At 38.9% G+C, this 21,544-nt stretch overlaps 1 protein-coding gene across 1 annotated transcript in view; it reads left to right on the top strand.

Moving 5' to 3' along the window:
• cacna2d4a (calcium channel, voltage-dependent, alpha 2/delta subunit 4a) overlaps positions 1–20,802 on the top strand; it is an 87,107-nt gene extending 66,305 nt beyond the window's left edge. Inside the window, exons 28-40 of the mRNA XM_078242823.1 lie at positions 8,135–8,196; positions 11,939–11,953; positions 12,421–12,465; positions 12,769–12,831; positions 14,041–14,111; positions 15,187–15,262; positions 15,353–15,405; positions 16,207–16,262; positions 16,702–16,722; positions 17,279–17,399; positions 18,167–18,282; positions 18,730–18,812; positions 19,024–20,802. Of these exons, the coding sequence (XP_078098949.1) occupies positions 8,135–8,196; positions 11,939–11,953; positions 12,421–12,465; positions 12,769–12,831; positions 14,041–14,111; positions 15,187–15,262; positions 15,353–15,405; positions 16,207–16,262; positions 16,702–16,722; positions 17,279–17,399; positions 18,167–18,282; positions 18,730–18,812; positions 19,024–19,116 (875 nt within the window). The 3' untranslated portion in view covers positions 19,117–20,802. The remainder of the gene's footprint in view (positions 1–8,134; positions 8,197–11,938; positions 11,954–12,420; positions 12,466–12,768; positions 12,832–14,040; positions 14,112–15,186; positions 15,263–15,352; positions 15,406–16,206; positions 16,263–16,701; positions 16,723–17,278; positions 17,400–18,166; positions 18,283–18,729; positions 18,813–19,023) is intronic.
• The last annotated feature ends 742 nt before the right edge of the window (positions 20,803–21,544 follow it).

Below are 21,544 nucleotides of genomic sequence, written 5' to 3'. Positions count from 1 at the left end.
GTCCACCTTTTAGCTGTGTCAGTGGCTTTCACAATAATAAAACAACAACATTAACACAGCTATATAACCTCATTTCTCCTGTATATGTTTATAGTTAGTGTTTGGTACTTTCTACACCACAGGGAACTTGTTACCTGCTTGCCAGATTATTAAGCAGAAATTTGCAGCCTCATTCAGTTTGTGTGTGTTTGTGTGATTGCATGTCCTGTGTGTATAATTCAAAGCTAGTAGGTCCAAGCCAACACGTGGCACCATTTCCATTCTTTTAATTGAAAAATATCATGTGGCTCTGCCCGTGCATGCCCCTGTCTCTGCATCCTTGACGTTTAAAAAGTTGCGCATGAGAAAGTGAGAGACACTTCTAGAGAGAACAAGAGAGAGAGAGAGATTATCGTGAGAGAGAAGAGGAGGACGAGGGAGGGAGAGAGGTTGAGTCATCATCCTTTTCGTCCAATCCCAGGCCTCTGCCTGTTGCTTTGGTAACGTGATGTCAGTGCAGCCTCTGGCAACTCCTCTGAGGTTAGCGAGCTATAGCACAGAGGTGTGTGTGTGTCTGTGTTCTTGTGCCTTTCCCTTTGAATTTGTCACAAAAAACAACTATACTTCAGTTTAAGGTCAGAGTTCAGGTTTAATTGTTTACCAGTTGTAATAGTTAAATGAGTTAAATGAGTTAAGGTCAGTAGGATGTCCTAACTTGTGTGTGGATGAATGTACATCCATTTAAGTCTGTGTGTTTGTTTGTGTCTGTGTGTGTACTTTCCTGAGAGTGTTTCTTTGTGTATATGTCCATACATGTTAGTATGTCAGTTTAAATGGTTCTCGGAGTGTGCATTTTTATCTTTTTATCTTTGTGCTGGTGCATCAGTTGCCTGTGCACGTGTGGAAGCCTGTGCTTGCGTGCGTATGTTCATACTTCAATGATTTGACTCCTTAACTCCTTTTACTGGCTGAAACAGTGTTTGTTGCCTGGCAACATTAGTTTATTGAACACTCCCCATCAGAAGTCATAGGATCTCCTCAGGCTGCTTTTTTAACATCACACTGCCGTTTTTGGGAAACACAAACAGTAATTTTGGTGTTTGAGTTGAAAGGTTACTCGGTTAAGTGTTTGTGGAGTGAGATTCATTTGTGTCAGGGTTTTGAAAAAGTGTGTGCGATGGGAGATATTAGGTAGATAAAGGATACCCTTATCCAGAGTCCATTGGCAACATAACAAGAAGCAGTGTACAGTGGCTAGTTCTTCTGTATGAGAACAAAAACTTGTATCTACTAACGATTCATGTTAAATATATAGACTTTATTATATATATATATATATAGAGAGAGAGAGAGAGCGACAGACAGACAGACAGACAGTATAGAGTTTAGTGAATTACCACTTTCTTAACGATTTCACTCAGTAATTGCCTGTTAGCATATAGTGAGAGTAACCAGCCAGAATAAAAGACAACTACCTGTTCAACTTTCAAAATGAATCGCTAAGTGAGAAGCATGTTTTGCTATGTAGTGAATCAAAATATAATTGTTCACGCTTTGTATCTGTACTGAGATCAATGGTTTTCCACTTGAAAGAATGAAAGGTATTTACCAATCACACAAGAAACACTTGGGAGTTAGTCTGGCAAAGACATTTTTTTATTTGACGAATACTACAAATACTTTGTAGATGAGTCTATTTATTAGACAAAAACCTTTCTTTTTTTTTAAAGGAATGCAGTAGGAACAGTGCATATTTGTGTTCCTGCAATCTTATAGTACAACTGAAGCAAGATGCAGATTACAATGTGAGGCGTATTGATGACAGATTTCGAGACCTTTGGAAACATTGATTGTGAGGTTAAGATTAGATTGAGGGAGAGATTTAGTTTCCAAAGGGTCAAATGGTGATGTCATTAAAGAGGATAGATAGAAAGAAAGAGAGGGAAGAAAGAATGATGATGTCATTAAAGAGGATAGATAGAAAGAAAGAGAGGGAAGAAAGATCTGGTAAAAATGAGAGGACTGGGACCCAGTAAGAGTGTTCGCCCCATGTTGGCTGAGTCCTGCAGCGGCACAGGGTTCGAATCTGACCTGCTGCGCTTTGCTGCGTGTCATCCCCCATCTCTCTCCCATCCCTCCCCCCATCTCTCCGCATGTTGGTGTGATAGTGTCTTTGTCAGTGTTGATGTGTGTGTTTGTGATACTGACTTGCAATACTGTGTGTGTGTGTGTGTGTGTGTGTGTGTGTGTGTGTGTGTGTGTGTGTGTGTGTGTGTGTGTGTGTGTGTGTGTGTGTGTGTCCCTTGTTATAAAATCACACAGCATGTAACTACAAAATAAGGGTTAGGTTTGCATTGAAGATCACAATTCAATCATTGGGGCAAGAAATGCCAGCAGTCAGAAAATAATCAATGGTCAGAGTATGTATGACACTTAATTTGGAGATAAAACTGAAGTGTCTGTTACTATCAGAAATGAAAGTCACTTAATACCCCATGAAAATCTTGTTTTGCCAACCTCCAGTGGTTTTCACTTTGCTGCAGTGATGTAGAAGTGTACTCCAAGGTGTGATAGTACACTACTCCATACCTCCCACCTCTTGTTGTCTCTATACACAGTCACACACACTAAGACACACAAATGAAACACATGCCCTCATGCACACACACACAACCATTTGATCTTGCTCGCTCTATTATTGATAGCCACGCTTGGTTGAAATGAAAAAGGTTTTCCAACTCAACATTATAAAAAATCCACTCACCCTCTTTCAATCACTCTGCATTTTGTCTTCTCTTTTTCCTGTCCTCCCTCATGTCCCACTTAATCCCTCCATCATTCTCTCTCCACCTGGTCCACCTGACTCCATTACATCAACATTACGTCCTTTGATTACCATGTCTGTGCTCTATTACAGACCTTTCTCTCTGTGTTTGTATGTTAGCTTCTTTCAGCCCACACTCTTTCTGTTTTTGGTCTATTGTGTGTGTGTGTGTGTGTGTGTGTGTGTGTGTGTGTGTGTGTGTGTGTGTGTGTGTGTGTGTGTGCGTGTGCGTGTGCATGTGCGTGTGTCCTTTTGTCTTGGACTCTCTTCTTCTTCTTCTCTCTCTCTTTCCTATTTTGCTCTCTTTTTCCCTTTAGTGGTTATCTGCTTCACACATCCATAAAGCATACTGCTGCCCAGTGTGTGTGCTTGTGTGAGTACATGTGTGAAAAAGAAATAGGAAAAGAATGAAATGACCTCACCACTAGTGGCCTTATTTTCAGTGTCCCCTCTGTGCCCAGAGACTTAGCCGTTGTGCCAGTTTAATTTATTGACTCTGTTTGTGTGTGTGTGTGTGTGTGTGTGTGTGTGTGTGTGTGTGTGTGTGTGTGTGTGTGTGTGTGTGTGTGTGTGTGTGTGTGTGTGTGTGTGTGTTACAGTATATTTAGCCTCGACTTTAAGGTCTTGCTAAGGGAACCATCAACACCAGTTCTGCTCTCTGGTCATTTAACACAAGCTGACCTCTTGTGCCACCTCGGCACAACACACACACACACACACAGCCAAACACGCTAAACTATGTCAAAAATGTGAGTACACGCAGGCGCCCATTTATAGAACTGCACAGTCACCACGCTCTGTTTCAATTAAAAAATACAACTTAAAAACCATAGATAGATAGATATATATATATATATATATATATATATATATATATATATATATATATATATATATATATATATATATATATATATTACCTTCCCTCTCTCCCTGTTTTTCAACCATCCTTATCTCTTTCTTTCTTCACAGTCTGTCAGACACTTGACACTCTCACTGCCTCATTTAGCAAAAGGCCAGTAAACTGGTCACCTTCCCCTGTCTCTTTCTGTCTCTCTGTTCAATAACATAACTTTAGTGGCAGGACTATGCAGCCCTTGTTCCTAAACATAGCTACACGTTCACTGTTAACATTTTCTCCAGGCCCAACCAAGTGCTACATTCTTGTAGAAAAGTCATAGAAGAGTGGTTGAGGTGGATGGTGGGTGTACAAAGCAACAGACAGACAGCATTATCTGTCTTTCAAAATGTATTTGCTATTGCAAATTAATAGTAGCCTGTATAAACACCAGAGAGACTTAAAGGCATCGGATATACAGATTATAGCAGGTTAAACTTTATTTACATTATTTTCAGGTCCTCAAAGGCACATTTTATCATTTTCAACATTTGACCTGCAATTTGATGATCTAGTGGGGCATAAAAACATATCTAATGCTACATGTATGATTTTAATTTATGAGACAACAATGCAGTAAGACTATGAGTCTGTAGTCTGATGACCCCTTTTCTTTCTCACATTATTTCCTCCCGTCATTCACAGTTCGTATCCCTCCGTCTCTCATGCCTCTATCTCGTTAGTGTAATAACCAATTAACTCCGGCTCTTGGTTACTTACATTTTTGTATTTATTTCCTCATTAATTCATTTCCTGTTGAAAGCACACTCCACTGTGATTGGCAGCTCACGCTAATTGCAACTCAGACTGTGAGTGTACAAAATAGGCACTCTCTCACACACACACACACACACACACACACACACATAGGCACACACATACAGAGGGATCAGTGTGGTGGTTTTAATTAGATTTGGCCTATCAGCCTCCAACTCAGAGAGGGAAAGAAGGCAGATTACTGCTGATCTCCATAATGGCCTTCCAACACTTTATCTGAGGTTATGGTGGAGGGAGACGACTTCAAGGTCACTACCACTATTGAGGAGAAGAGATGTGTGGGAGAAGGTGTTAAAAACCTGAACAAGAGTTTCACAGATCACATGTAGAATACCCTGTGGAAAGTCACATTGGTACAAATGAAAGGGCATTGATTTTGCATCCTTACATGCAATATTTTTTCTTCTTCGAAAAGGCCGATCACATGTGAAAATATGTTGCTGGATTTCCACATATTCATGAATCCACAATATTGGAAACCAACACAGTTCTCTGGTTGTCCATAACCGTAAGTAACTAGATTTTAACACTTTGGATAATTCTGAACAGCCGTCCTGGAGCCGTATGAGCTATATGAACAGATGAACAACTCCGGATTCAGTTAAACAAAGCTTTCTGTGTACATGACTGATTACAGGCTGATTACAGCCATGATTCCGCTTCACGATTGATTTTCAAAAGATTGATTGGGCAGAATCCACGACACACACACACACACACACACACACACACACACACAAACCAAACACACATACAGACACTCACAAACTGAAACACACACCCTCAGGCAGAACATGTCAGAGCCTTTTCCTTATAATATCCAGACTGATCCCCATGAATACATACAGCTCATGGTTTATTCTTACCCTCAGTGATCCATAATTCATTACCTAATAGCATTTTACAAGCATAATTGAGTAAGCTGTGTTGAAATATCCTTATGTAAAAATCCTTAACCATTTACCAGTGAATATAATTTTAGCTCTTTAGCTACAAATAATGTATACTTTACATTTGTGCTGGCCATTTTGAAAGGCAGTCAATACAGTTTTATATTTCTTGTGTATTTCCTCCACTGCTCCAGGCAGCCATTGGTTTTCTTACATTTCCGTTACCTCACAACGATAATTGTAACAAAAACTATTGCAGTCTTGATGTTCACTGAGCTGGATTTAGGCTGAATGTGATTTTTTGTTTACTATTTTAGGTTACCTTAAATAAAAATGATCCGTTGAGTTCCACACAGTGAGGTATACAGATATTAAATTTGGGGGGGAAAAGGGCACTGGTATTGAATTAGTACTCGGTATTGGGAGATTTGAGAGGGAGTTTTTACGTATCCTGATTGATATCGGGAGATAAATAGGGAGTTTGGGAATGAGAATGGGGTAAAAAAATACTTCAGGTCCTTTGATGTATGGCTGTGGTCTGACGAAAAAACACTAAATCTATCTAACTTCAACTAACAAAACAAGTGGTTGGCCCTTTATCCTCCTTTTCTCCTCCCACTTACTCTGTCCCTTACCCTTCCTCTTCCCCCCTGCAACTCGACCTAAAAATGAACACCCCATAATAAACTAATCTCCCTCATAATAAAGCCTTTTTGCCACCTGACTCCATTACAATAATAATTCTGCTCTGTGTTTGATTATAGTACATGATGATGTGTGTGTGTGTGTGTGTGTGTGTGTGTGTGTGTGTGTGTGTGTGCGCGCATGTGCATATGCGTGTGCACGCATGTGTGTTTATGTATGTTTTGTGGGTTGTGAGCACCACAGAGGCTTCCCCTGTGTGGCTGTAAAAAGCACGCTCGGAGAAAAAACGCTGAGTTTTTGATGCTAATGTGAAGTGTCATATCTTCCCTCGCAGTGTGTGCATATTTGTTGTGTGTGTGTGTGTGGGTGTATACAGTATGTGTGCACTGAGAACTTATGCAATTACAGTTCCTTTTTGCATTACCATGCTGACTAAAATGCTGATGGACGTACAGCCCTAAGCTGACACAAGCAATCACTCTGCTGCTGTGTGTGTTTATGTGCGTATGTGAAACATGTACAAACACACTAATTCTTGGTTTAATGTTTTGTGACTGAGAGTGCTGTGTTGTAGGCAGAGGTTGGACGCACACACACTGTCTAAGAATAGTCAGTTCACACAGCAGTACTGAGGCTCAGAAGGCCAGTTACTGTGAAAGGATTTTCGTAAGTTGAGTACTGAAGGCAGAGCTGATCTGTGCAGCAGGTCCTTTTCTACTCCTCCAGCCTGAGAGCCGAGAGAGAGATACAGTCTCTCGCCCTGGGACATTAATCGGCTCATTAATCTTCTTTCTTCTAAACTGGTGGAATTAAAGTTTCCTCGTTCATTTACATTCTACTATTGCTGCTACTACCATTACTTTTAAAGGAATCACTACTTAAACTGATGTTATTATCACAGCAGCGATGTACTATATGGCCACCAATACTGTTACTAATACTCTTTAAATATTTCTACTAGTCCTACTGGTATTATTACTACTGCAATACCAAAACTGTTATCACACTACTTACTTACAGTACTGCTGTACAGTCTTCATATCATAGAGAAGTGATTGTAGCATTAGGAATCTTTTTACAGTTTTCAACTGCATTACATGGTCTTTATCATCAAATTATATTCTTGACCTTGGAAATAGAAGTTTGACCAAAAAAAACATGAACAAAAACAAAGGTCCCTGTATTAGCTTTTTCAAGAGCTTTTAACTTCGTCAAATGGACAAACTCAATCCACTTCACACATGAATACTGTGTGAATTGGTTGAAAGCTGCAAAAACAATTTGTCAAATTAGAAATGTTGCCTAAAAGGGAATAAAAAAAATAACGAATAACTTATAAACAATTTGGAGGTCATTATGTGTCAAAATGGGAAACAATTTAGTTGCTTTCAGTGCCCACTGGTTGCATGAGCTGTGTGCGACATGGAGGCCTTTGCATAATGTTATCTGCATGCATATAATCTCTTTTCTGACAGAAAATAGTATAAAAATGCCATGATAGATATAGAAACACACGTTTGAGTTTCCACATGCAATATATACTTTTATTTATTTAGCTAGTTATGTAAATGTAATGTTTATGACAACTTGTATTACTGTCTCGTCAAGAGAGGTTATAAAAATCTATCAATAGTGCATCTTGAAAACATACAAACCTTGCAATTCCAAGAACAGAGAATGGATACAAAGGTAGAGAGTGCAGCAACAACAAAAAAGATAATACTAGAAAGATCATGCTGCGTAGCCACAGGTGGTGTACATTGTTTTCTTCCTGCCTCCATGTCTTTGCCATGACACTATCAGCATGTGCTACTAGTGTTTGCAGTGGACATTTGCCTTTACTAGAGAGAGGCACTTTGGGATTCAAAGCCCTGGTCTCAGTTGCTAAGCATTGAGGTGTTTCCCTTCCTTTATCCATATACTGTGTGCACACTACATCTGCCACTACCTCCACTCACCTCTGCTGCTTCTCTTTACCTTTCTCCTCCTCCTGGTTATCCTCTCTTCCAACTTATCCATTTAACAAATTTTTATGTTTAGGTTTAATTTGTTATACTTAATTCAACTCTCTCTCTCTCTCTCTCTCTCTCTCTCTCTCTCTCTCTCTCTCTCTCTCTGCAGCCATCGGTGTCCAGATGACTCTGGATGTGATGGAGTCCAGATTCTGGGCCATTGCAGCACAGGTAAGTACATACAGGCTCAGTGTGATGCAGGTGTTCTCCTCTATAACGGTTCTTGCTCATTTTTGTGATTCTCTCCAATAGTTCATTAACAAGTATGGCGAAAGATCTTCATCCCGTGGACATTTCACTAAATGAATCCTTTATATTTTAGATCTTTTGATTGCAAAATGAGATTTGTGACTGACAAAAACTCTATAAACTGTGAGCTGACTTCTATAGTTGTCAGCTCTTTACAACTGTTAGCTTTTAAAACAGTGGCATTTATTTGGATGCCGTCATCTGAAAAACAAAATAATGAATCATGAATGCCAGCTACCACTTATTGCTTTAGTTTTTTCCACGTTAGATTTATAGCTGTTTGTTTTTATTTTTTTAATGCCCACTATAAAACAATGTAAGTGTAGCACCACACTGGCACTAATGAGAAATGTCTGGTGTATTTAGCAGATATAATGAGAAATGCTTGTGGAATACAAACAACACAATCACGCTGTTTTTCAGTTACAGAGGAATATTGATGATCCTCCCCTAATAATGACTCCTGTTGTATTTCCAGAAGTGAGTAAAAAAGTCTAAAATAGTCTGAGCATCAACTTCAACCATTTTCAATTGGTGTGTTCCTGATTACAATTTCACATGTACATTGTAGGCATTAACCAAACACCAAATTCCTGCTGTTCAATATCCTGCTATATAGAATATGCGGCTAACACTTTCTGCTTTAGGGGTTTAACCCGTGGCCTCCTTCCTATATTCAGGAATATCCCTTTAAACCACCAGGCCGTTCTGACACCATTTATTACTCTATGACAAGGAGTCAAGTATAATGATATTTTCTTTTTCTGCTCCATTAGTTGGTAATTACAGCATTTAACCCTTTTTTTTTTTTAAATAAAAGCTTAAAGGTGCCGTAGGTAGGATTGTGAAGATCCAGGACTTAGCCAAAAAATGTGAACATCGACAACAATTTTTGCAAATCGGATAGCTTACATAATCATCTTATCTTCATGTCATGTATTTACTGTCAAGAATCTTTATTTCAAAGGGAGTTTATGTGTGCAGGCACTCACAGTATGTGCTTGTCCTGTCTGTTTATGTTCATATGTATCCATCCATGCATGGGTGTGTACTGTATGCGTGTGTGAAAATCCTTTCTGTGGTCTATTTTAAGTGTTAAGCTACCTCGGGGTGAAGATACTGTACCTGCTGTAAAATCCTGAATGAAATGCATGTATTCAGGAGGAAGTACAGTGACAGGTCACAATGACTTCTGCCAAAGAGGGTGTCATATTGGCCCAGTGGGCTAAGACACAGGCAGTGCTGTAAGAAAAAAATCTTAATTACATTTAGTCTTTGGATCTTCTTCTATGTTGCCTATGCATTGTCTAGCAGTAAAGGTGTTACAAGTATTTTATTTTATTTATTGTCTTTATGAATTGGGAATGATTTGTGATTCATTGGGAAATATTGATTTTTTTTCCTGATTATCACACTACTCATAATTAGGTGTTTCTGAGAGAAATATTGAATTCACAATTAACTAATAATTGGTTTGCTTTAATTACTTATAACATCAAATTAGGAGATGAAATGAAATGATGAAATGATCATTCCAAAGAACTCTGTACTTAGTTCTCAGATCTTGGGGGAAGAGTTACATAAGTGAGGGAAATCCCATCTGACCTTATAGCTACAGTATAAAGTTGAGTGCCTTAAAATAAAATGTCATTAGTTAATTAATTATAAATTAGTGAGGGTGAGAATAAAGCATAAGCTCAGAATGTAAATAGGAAAATGTTCTGACATCTCTGTACAGCACACGCTTTGTATACTGTCCCAGCAAACACACGACTTTCTAAAGATACATCACATTAAAATATGCAATGTGAATCCTGCAGTGTAAGGATCTATCACTTTGTCTGACAGTGAGTGGAGATGCAGTGAGAGGCTGTGAGGTGATAGTAATGAGAATCAAAGATGATAGATTCTTTGCCATTCACATGTTGACATGCTCTTTATGTCATGGGCAAGACACAGCTGATCTTCCTTTCTCTATAACCCCATATTTGTTACTTACATACTGTTTCTGTGTGTAATAGCACTGCACTGCAACTTTTAAGATATGAAATGAAAGTATATGTGTAATTAGTGCAATCACAGAAACAGAATTTGACTTTTGCAAACAAGAATATTTTATAGTTGCAAAATATATCTTCAGAAATTGAGCAGCTTTCTTCAAAATATATTTATGCAATTTGTATAATCAGGCTTTATCAGTGTGTTGCTTACTTTGAGTTTAAGTGTGTATGCGAGACATACAGTGGGATCATCAGTCACAGTGAGAAACAGTTCAATTGAGTTTCAGGGCTCCCCCTGGAGACCCCTAGACTAGACACAACACCAACACAGGATCTGGGGAACAGCCTCTTACATGCTGGATTCAGAATTCTGGCTCTGATGTTAGAAATGAAGAGGCTGCATGAGACATAGAATGGTTGAGACAGTCGATCAGTCCATCTGGCGATATAAGAACATTAGTTTTTGTGATTATGTGACGGTTTCTCTAGAGCAACCATCAGTAGAATTATATAGATAGATACTTTATTGATCCCCAAGGGGAAATTCAAGTAAATATCATAATGTAACAGGCATTTTGCCATGAAATTTACTATGCACATTCATGTTCCCCTGAGAAGCCTTGAATGAGCCTTTTCCACATCGGACACTTCATGAGTCCAACATAGCAATTGTTCACACAAATGATAATGATCTAATGGGCAGTTCAGTAAATTTGCAGAGCAAATTAACCCTTTTTGATTTCAAGGACACCATGTCTTTTTACCCACTGCCACCCATCATGACAGATTACATTTGTGGCTCCACTTCTGGCCTAAGCTACAGGAATAAACAATCTTCATTATGTTGTTTCTTAAGTCCAATAAACATTGTGACCTATGGGTTTTACTCGCAGGCCTTTAGACTTGATTTGTTTGCGTAATTAGCAGAAACTGACGACAGTTTCCTACAGAAATTGTCCCTAATCAAGCCCTGCTATGTACCAACAGCATGCAGGGAAGGATCATGATTTCTGTCAGTCCAAGCACTGAATTGTAGTTTATTTCAGGAGGCAGCGATGGGAAGCAAAGGGAAAGACTGACATTTCGCTGTAATGGGATTGAAAAGGATGATAGATTGACTCATTCACACTTCGACACGCTCTATATAGCCTGACCATGATTCTAAAGACACATTGTACACACACTGTGTACATAAGATGTGACCATGAAGTCAAGAGGAGAACTATTGACATTTTGACCCATGACCCTTTCACTGATGAGGGAAAGTGTTAGAAGGCAAAATTTACAGTGTTGATAGAGAACTTCCACTGTCCAGTTGCAAAGGCTGACATATAGTAAATACACCCTATTATGTAAGACGCACCAAACACCTAACTGCAACTTCTACATTTTCCTACTTCCATTTTTCTCCAGGTCTGCTTGAACATCTGTTAAAACCGTATTTAAATTGCAAAAATCTGCATTCATGAAAAAAACTATATCTGCAGTCTTTTGTCTATTCCTGAAACATATGCTCTGAGATGATGAATGCCTTTGTCAACAGCAATCTAACAGCAACAGAGTGAGACAGACCAGTCAGTTCATTGGCTTACACATCATTAACTGAAGTAATGTTTCTCTCTCTTCTTCATGTTCTCTTTTTATCTTTTTCCGTGTCTTCTCAGCCAAATGACACAGATGTAAGTATGCACAAGTTCCCCTTTTCTCATTTTTCAAAACATCTTTTAACAGTCAGCTTCACACTCTAGTTAAAAAAGATCTCACACACACACACACACACACACACACACACACACACACACACACACACACACACACACACAGACACAGTCACAGACATGCAGAAATTAAACTTGCACTAGCAAGCAACCAAGACACTCAGAAGCCCATCACAGGTAGACACATCACACTGAAATTAACACCTTCTCACCAACAGTTGCACGTTTTTTCACACATACACACGCACTTGTCGACATTGACACATGTTCAAGTATAACACTTCCACAGAAAAGACAGAAAGACCATGTGTTTAAATCATTTCCTCACATACACAAACTTGCTCTTCTTTAAACACACTACTCATCAGATAATGACACATATAACACTTCCTATCAAATATTTTCTTTTCTCCCTGTCTGTCCTCCAGTGCTCTAATACTGATGGAGTTTGTCCTCTTCGGTGTGACAGCTTTGTGAGTATATCTTTCTCTCTGTCTGATATGAAGTGAATATGAATAATCAAGCTAGCATGAATTGATTTATATTATGTCTTGGTATTCAAGCCCTAAAAAGTTAAAAAAAAAAAAAAAAAAAATGTTTTATCTTGTCCTGCTTTTTGGAGCCACTAAGAAATAGATTCATATAACTTTAATTTTGAGTCACTTCATAACTTGAATTACATAAATTATTTAGCTTGTTATCTTTGTCAGTGATGTTTGACACAGATCTTTCCTCACATGAGTATTTGCTTTCTCTGTCTCTTTTTCTCGTCTTAGGATATCGCGTGCTACGTGATTGACAATAATGGCTTTGTCATAATATCTAAACGGCGCAGTGATGTGAGTTCTCACACACACACACACACACACACAGTGATAAAGTGTGATAATTATTTGAGAGCTTTTACGCCTGTCAATTTTTCGCCTGAAATATCCAAAAATATTTTTTTTTAGAAAAAACTTAGTTAGTTATTAGTCTGGATCAACGGCAGTACATATCCAGGATAACTGCCTGACATCCTGAGCCACGTGCCGGATGTCCCTCATCTTCCGTTCACTGCATGTTGCCGTTCTCAAACTCTGTTCGCTTTGGCAAACAACAACATCAATAATAAGTTTAAGCATTAAAATGAGTGCTCATGAATCACAACAACTGTATATGTAGCACAATACTACAGAAGCTTCATTTATGCAACACAACAAAACGTAAGCAAAGCAGCAACGTGCGCTGTAACTTTACTGTAGCAGTGATAGTTCATTGCAAGTTTTTGTACTCTTGTCTCTTTTTATTCCGTTTTTGAAACATCTACATAAAGTTCTGGAGCAGAAAGCAGCACCAAACCGATGTGATGACAATCTTTCTTACTCTGATGTGTGATTGTACAAAGTAGTTTAATTAATTTGAGAAGATGAAAGTTCATAATACATTCACAACATACATAACTATTGCATTATTGATTAAAACAATAATGCTCCTACAATATGCCCATATGTGTTTTTAAGGTTTGAGTGAAATTATGTTTAAGGAATAGTTTGACATTTGGGAAAATATGCTTATTCACTTACTTGCCGAGAGTTAGATAGTTGCTGCGTGCCGTTTTTACACTTCACTGTTTGTACCTGTAGTGATAGTACGCATATTTGTTACCTTTGGCCAGGCTAGCTGTTTCCCGCCGTTCCCAGTCTTTATGCTAAGCTAAGCTAACTGGCTGCTGGCTGTAGCTTTATATTCCCTGTGCAGACATAAAAGTGATATCAATCCTCTCATTTAACTGCTGGCAAAAAACTACCTAAATAAGCATATTTCCCAAAAATTCCTTTAAAGAGATTAGATGTAAGGTCACTACAAAAGAATCATCTGTGATGGGATACATTGCTTTTAAACCAATGCACAGCACAGCTGGATGAATAATTGATCATACAGTTCACATTGAGGTGAAAGTAGAAAGATGGGAGTTGATTTTCCCTCTGTCAGTTTATCATGATATGAATAAGTTCAGCCGCACAGATGGTTTCACACTGTTTTTTGCCCTTTCTCTTTTCTAATAGGCGGGAAGATTTTTTGGCGAGATCGACGGATCTGTGATGACAACACTAATCAGAATGGGCATGTTTAAAAGGTAATGTCTGGTTGTCATTGCCTGACTGGTTGGCAGTATAGTTGTGTCTGGTTACTTCTCTGTCTTGACAGTCTCTCTGTTAGCACAGGACAGGGGGTTACCTCCTCCTGACAGGGCCTGCAAGAGCTCAAGCATCTTAAACTTTATGTAAACTTCTCTAAATCAATTAGGCAAGAAGCTGCAGTGCCCAACATTGCAATGTTGAGTGCCATGTATTATGCCTCCCGCTGTCTCATGCTCATGACAGCATGCATTTAAATGTGGCTCATGAATTTGATTACATGTCATCCTCATGCTGTATCACAAACAGAAGTGGTTGCTGTTGAGGCTTGTCTTAACCAAGAGGGTGGTTTGCAAATGTTTTCTGTTTTGGTTTGTATACACCTAAGCCATGCATTATGCAAGTGAAACCCATGGCATGGAGGGCGTGCTTTACTGTCATTATAGAGACTCGAAAGCTTTGTTTTTATTGCTATATAATGGTATAGGCTCTGCCCTGTGTTGTACTCTCTATGTGCCAAGGTTAGCTAATTCACCAATCTTTGTACATGCAGTATTCCTTTTGCTCCCCTTTCAGCTTCTGTGACTGCTCTAGATTTTCTTTCCTGTTAGTTTTTCCCCATCTTTTATGTTTGAAATCTCATGAGTGATGTGCTATTTTTATACAGCTAAAAGATTTTGTCATGTTTCCTTTCACACGGAATATTACATAACTGGTTTTGAGCATGCATGAAGCTCAGTGGCTGTGCACTATTTGCGCTTATATGTTCATGCATCTGCAAATGTGTGTGTTTATGTCTTCTAGTACATAATGTATTGTAGAAAAACAAGAACAAGTCGAAACACTTGGAAAACCCTCTGTTTAAAAAAGAGGGTAATTCTATCACTGGGATGATTTGCTCTCTGGTTTCATTCTTTTCTAAGTTAAGTTTGGGATCAGGGTTTCTACAAAGGTTAGGCTCAGCTGTACTACATTGTGTGTAATAGTCTGCAGGGGGGTCAAGGAATCGATGTAAGTCAGTGAAATACTGCCTGAGGAGCAACACCATGTGCTTTTGTGTGTGTGTTTCCTCAGGGTGTCCTTGTTCGACTACCAGGCCATGTGTAAGATGAACTCGCACTCTGTCAGCAGCGCCCGTCCACTTCTTAGTGTATGTACAGTGTACTCGCTCTGTATGCAATATAATTACCTTAATGGTCTAATCAATTCTCCAGTAACTGTAATCTGTTTATCTCTTCAGCCGTTCTATGGTTTGGCTTCAGCCCTCAAGTGGTTCCTCTCCAACTTCCTACTGTAAGTGTTGCTAGGGGCAACCAGAATGTCACTATATCTGAAATAAGTTTGCTATAAGAACAAAAAGTTGTGTAAAAGCAGTGGAAGGTTTTTTTTTCTTGGTTGACAATACAAAATTATTATTGAAATAGTTAGACATTTTGGGAACTATGATTTTGCTTTCTTGCCAAGAGTTAGATAAGATGATCAATACCACTCTAATGTCTGTATGGTAAATATGAAGCTACCGCCAACAGTCAGTTAGCTTAGCACAAAGAATGCAAACAGGGGGAAACAGCTAGTCTGGCTCTGTCACAAACGAGCAAAATCAGCCTACCAGCATCTCTGAAGCTCACTAACTGACCTATTAGGGTAAATGGACTCATTTATATAGCACTTTTTTAGTGTTAGCGACCACTCAAAGTGCCCAAGGACACTTCATTATATAGACTGCGAGGGGGCCGGAACCACCGATCTTCTCTTCTTCCTGAGCCTAAGCATGTCTTATTTGTTTACCCCTTAATAAAGCCAAATAGTAAAAACGCCAATTCACTAGTTAACTGGAAGTTATGTGCTGGACATTTTTGTTGTTTATTGTAGAGATTTGGTAAGGCTTATCCAGTCATCCAAAAAACAGCTACCAATTAGTGCTGAATAATTTTAGGACCCATTTTCTCATATTCCCATGACACAACTTTGGGTCCTTGCCCAGTTTTTTGAAAGCTGATTGCAATCTGCTTGCAAGCTGCTTTGGTCTATAATGATGGCCACCTAATTGACTCCCTCTTTCTGTCCACTCTCCTTTTCTCTCTTCTCCACAAGGTTTCTCCTGGAGTTTAATATCTGTGGCTTCTGGCACACGGAGCATTTCGCTGACGGTGAGCTCTACAAGAAAAAATGTCTATGAAATGTCCTTCCATGTGCATAAATCATGTATATTCCTTAAATCATCACAACCTTCGGAGCAGAGGGGTGTACCACGAAGCGAGATTAGTGCGTTAGCGAAGTATGTTGAGCCTGAAGCCAGAGTTTTAAATGTCACGAAAGTGGCTCTCTTTTAACCCATGCACATTGAATGACACACATGGATGTTGTGTCAGTTCAATACCAGGAGTGTTTACTGTGAATTGTGTGCAACCTTAATCACCAGTCTAAAAGTCATTATGGAATAACAACATCACGTCCTCTGATCCACTCGCCTCTCATCTGTCTCTGTCTTTCCATCGATCACACATTCACCTTCCTCATTACTCCACCTGTCAATCATCCACTCTTCCTCCTACTCCACATCATCATCATCATCATCCCTCCATTCAGCCAAGCCACAGTTCAGCTTGTGTGAGTATCTGTCCTGAAGTGTTAGGAACATCAGGGTTCTGTAAAACTACTTTTTTTTGCATTTTGTGTGTGGTGTAGTTTTTGTAGTATACTTCATACTAAATCAAATGTGGTGTCTCTGATTATGTGAGTGGCTTTCAGTGGGAACAGGTGCCACTGGCAAGTGTTACAAAACAACACCTAAGCATAGTGTTACACTGAAACTAATGTAATTCTGAGGAAGTCAGACAGAAAACATAGCTCACAACCAGACATCAAAATTTCAACAAGCCATTATGGCACTTCTTTCTGGTTTCAAACCCATCATTTTACCTGTACACAGAAACCAAATTCAATTTTGTTTGGAATACACAGGGAGCTAGAGTACCTTTGGTCATGGTAGAAAGAGCAATAAATGGCTAAAGTGTGAACCATTTAAATAGCACCGCACCCAGCATTCTCCTGTCACAGACTCTAAGCCTGTCAGTCATCGAGAAAAAGTCACACATACACTTTCATACACACACTTATTGTAATTCCCACCTTGAGACATGACCCATATCTATTTCTCGATTAGCCTCAGCTCATAAGAAAAGAGGGGACATCCTGCAGCCGTGTGACACCGAGTACCCCAGCTTCGTCTATGAGCCATCAGTCAAAGAGACCAACAGCATTATTAAGTGTGGACGCTGCCAGAAGTAAGCACACACTCATGCACTCTTATGCACACACAAATCTGTAGCGCAGTCCCCTCTAAGCCCTCGACCAGTCGTATTAAATTGTCCTTCAAAAATCCATTTTTGGCTTTGCTCTGCTCTGCATACTGAGAGCAGTGTGAGTATCAGAAAGAAGGAAATCAGTGGAAAGGAACAGAAATAGATCTGGGTGCATGAGGTTATAGAAAGACTGAGAGAGAGAGAGAGAGAGAGAGAGAGAGAGAGAGAAAGTATTAAGAGAGGTAAATGGGAAAAAAGAGATGGGGAAAGTGGGTGACAGAAACAGAGATGAAAAAACAGTATGAGGCACAAGGAGGTGAAGAAGAGAGAAAGCAAAGCATCTTAGTGTGCGTGTGTGTGTGTGTGTGTGTGTGTGTGTGTGTGTGTGTGTGTGTGTGTGTTCATAGGTTGAGTGTGAACGCCCTCATGAGGCCAAAACAGATATAAATCAGCACAAATACTGCTTACAGCACCACTGCTCAGATTTCAAAATGTTTATTACCCAGTACGACCAACCCATGCAGTCAAGTAATTCTGTAAACATATTGTTTGCATAGAACTTACCCTATAATTGATTATATGAAACATTATTTGAGAGTTTTTGATATATATATATTTTTGATCAGCGTAACAGTCATTGTGGGAATTGTATCTTCCCTGGCACAGCGCCCCCTACTTGAGAAAGTATTAATGTCATACAATACATGAGAGGTTTTCTTTTTCTATGCTTATGTTTGTGTGTGTTTCAGGATGTTTGTGGTGCAACAGATACCCGAGAGCAACCTGTTGATGTTGGTGGTGCAGGCAGACTGTGACTGCTCCAGACAGTACCCACCCCTCACCATGGAGCCCAAAGAAGTGAAATATATCCTTTGATATTTTTATATTAATGGATGCCGGTTCATCTCGAGAAAGTATCTCACCTTAACACACATACTACATTAGATGTTGTTAGAGTTTGCTTTACATACATTCAGTTTGCTGCTCTTGTTGACTTTCTCTGAAAATAAACTAATTTGTATTGCAGTCCCTTTTGCTCTGGAGAGGGTGTAGACAGACCAACAAGGAGTCGCTAATGTTGCAACAAGTCGAGGATCTGTTAGCAGCTTCCCACCCGTGAACACTATAATTGCAAATTGTGTTTTGATTTTCACATTGCACCACGCCTGCCCCACTCGCTCAAATTTTGAGGCTGGTGTGCACCTGCTGTGGTACTTTTGTGAAATATGTCATTTTCAGTGTATTGATATATGAATGACGACTCAAAAGAAACCTCTGCTGCTCCTGTTGTTGCTCCTTGACCCCGCTGTACATAATGCCTCAGTGAAGTGTGACAGGATGAGGTCCCAGAAGATTCGCCGACGCCCCGAGTCCTGCCACGCCTACCACCCCCAGGTCAGCTTCTCATTGGTCCACCCCATTATTTTTTTCATAACCTCGTCTCATTGTCTTACTGTGCTGGTTCTATGCACCAAATTGTATTAGTGTGAGTTGTTGTAATCAATCCTAGCTTCTATATCTGCTATCATGTTAAGCCTGATTGCATTGAATTTAAATCAAAAGGCATGAACACAAAGTGAAATCACTTTCTGTTTTGTCCCTATAGGAGAATGCCAATGACTGTGGAGGAGCTTCTATTATATCTCTCTCTGCCTCTCTCTTCCTCACCTGCCTCTCCTTCTTGGCACTTGTCTCCTGATGATGGACAACTTTGCTGTTTCACCCATTCTCATATAAAGGAAGAGATTGGAATGAATCAAGAGATGTGTTTGGACACTGGACACCTCAAGTGGATTTTTAAAAAATTAATTCTGCAAATGTTGTTAATGACAACCACAAACCTAGTCTCTACTGACGTACCACTGATGTGGTTTTTGAGCATTTGTTACTCCTGCAAATTATTACACCTGAACTGAAAACTACAAAGAAGGCAAGTGAATAGGCTGTTGTTGCCATAGATACTTTTCCCATTAGTTGCTTTCTCATACATCATTTTGCATCTCAAAATGAAAAGGGACTAAAGAGATGCAGGTGGTAGCTATGACGTGCATTGATATGGGGGGGTGTTCATGTCCCACTGAACTAAATATTGCAGACACATGCATATTGTATATGCAGCTGCAAGCATGCACACCTCGAATACTTTATCATTCTGAATGCTTCATCTACCAACTATCATACGTGCTTTTTTTAAACGTTGAATGAGATGGGGCGAGAAGGGCTACAACAATATATGGTAAACATTGTTATGTAACATTAGTGTTGCTGCTGAAAAGTCATGTTGTACAAGGGAGTTTGCAATATGAGTTTCTCTGAATCTCCTGCAAATCTCAAAGGGTGATGGCTAAGTGCCAAGAACGTACTCGCAGTGGGAGCTGATACAAATTTAATAAAGATAATCAAAGATCAGAATGAGAGTTTTTACTTGGATTACATCACAAAAATATTTATTTCTGTGACATATCTTTTTAAAAATGTCTGCCTTTCTCTGTGTCTTTCTGTGTGTTTGTACATACTGTATGTAATTATGTTTGGCTGGACATCACTGTGGAAATTGGAACTCTCACAGGATGTAGATGTACAATCAAAATGGATAACACAATGATGGTTTCAAACTGTGTTTAGATAAGTTGTTATCATTGTATTAGAAAATACAATTGCATGGTTAAAAAAAAATGTAAAAAAAAGAATACCCCGCAAAAGATGCAGTTGTACCAAAACAAATGTTTCTGGTATTCATTTTTATGGCAATGACTATGCATTTGTTGGACTGTGGTTTTTGGATACTTCACTTGGGCCTCAAGGCCATGTAACTGCTACTTATTACTTTGTCCTTGGCATGAATAACAACATAATTTTATAAATTCATGATAAAACGCAAAGATAAAATGGAAACAAGATTGTCATATGGAAGAAAACTGTTTGGAAATGTCATATATTTAATTGCAATATAAATTAACAGTGTAAATCTAATTGCATAGGGTATTTTTGTATTTCCTTATGTTTCATATCATATCTGCGATTTTGGAACTTCAGCATTTCAATGTATTTTGGGCTGTGAATGTCCCTGTAGCTTTTTTTATGGTATTTCGGAATCATCTCACAAAGCATGTTTTTCAGTTGAGCTTACTCTGACAAAAATGCCTGAGAATTTACCTGTTTGTGTAATAGACTCAGTTACATATTGTGTGTGAGTGTGCATCATCACAGTATGTTGTGTCTTGTTGAGATTATATTAGTAATTTTATTCATTTGTCTCATTTTTGTTTGTAATTTCCACTATACAATATTCTGTATGTTGTATGGTTGACATGTGTCCCAAGTGTATGTATGTTGACTGACTGATGTCATGATTTGAACAAAGTAAATTAAATTATCCATATGGTTTTTGTACTGTATTTAGTACTGTAAAGATACTAACAATAATACCAGGCGAAAATAGAGAATCAGCCTAGGAAGAGACTTTTATCATAAATGTATCACAAATCCAAGCAAAATTTGTTTGAAATTTTACTTTTAAATCATATAAAACTTCACTGTCATGCATAAATATATTTATAGGTTATCTCATTTTGATGATAACTGGGATCTTAGAAAACCTTAGACTTGTATTGACATTGTATTGAAGCCAAACAAAAGTGTCAATGTGAGCTCTTGTATCCAAATGAGCTTTCATATTGCACCAGCAACCGGAATAATCCAAAGGTTTGAAATAACCTCTGCAACTACAAAATACCATCATGAGACACTTCACATTACATGTCATTTAGCTGACGCTTTTATCCAAAGTGACTTACAAATGCTATTATGTCAGAGGTCGCACACCTCAGGAGCAACTATAGGGGTTAAGTGTCTTGCTCAGGGACACATTGGTTGATGTATTGCAGTGGTAATTGAACACAGGTCTCCTACACCAAAGGCATGTGTCATATCCACTGCGCCACCACCCCACAAATGATGTTTTACAGAAAAGGTGTAGGTGTAGGTAGTGTGATGGTTGTTCATCTCAATTTGTGTCTCTGAATCCAGTATTGCTTCATGCCTTGATTCTATTTTCTTCAACTAAATTATGAACAACATTGCAGTACAAGGATTATTTGATGTAAATGACTCATCAGCAGCAGCAT

The sequence above is a fragment of the Sander vitreus genome, chromosome 23 (genome assembly GCF_031162955.1).
Source record: "Sander vitreus isolate 19-12246 chromosome 23, sanVit1, whole genome shotgun sequence".
Lineage (NCBI taxonomy): Eukaryota > Metazoa > Chordata > Actinopteri > Perciformes > Percidae > Sander > Sander vitreus.
The sequence above is the reverse complement of the archived record's forward strand: the minus strand, read 5'-3'. Positions and strand labels throughout refer to the sequence as shown.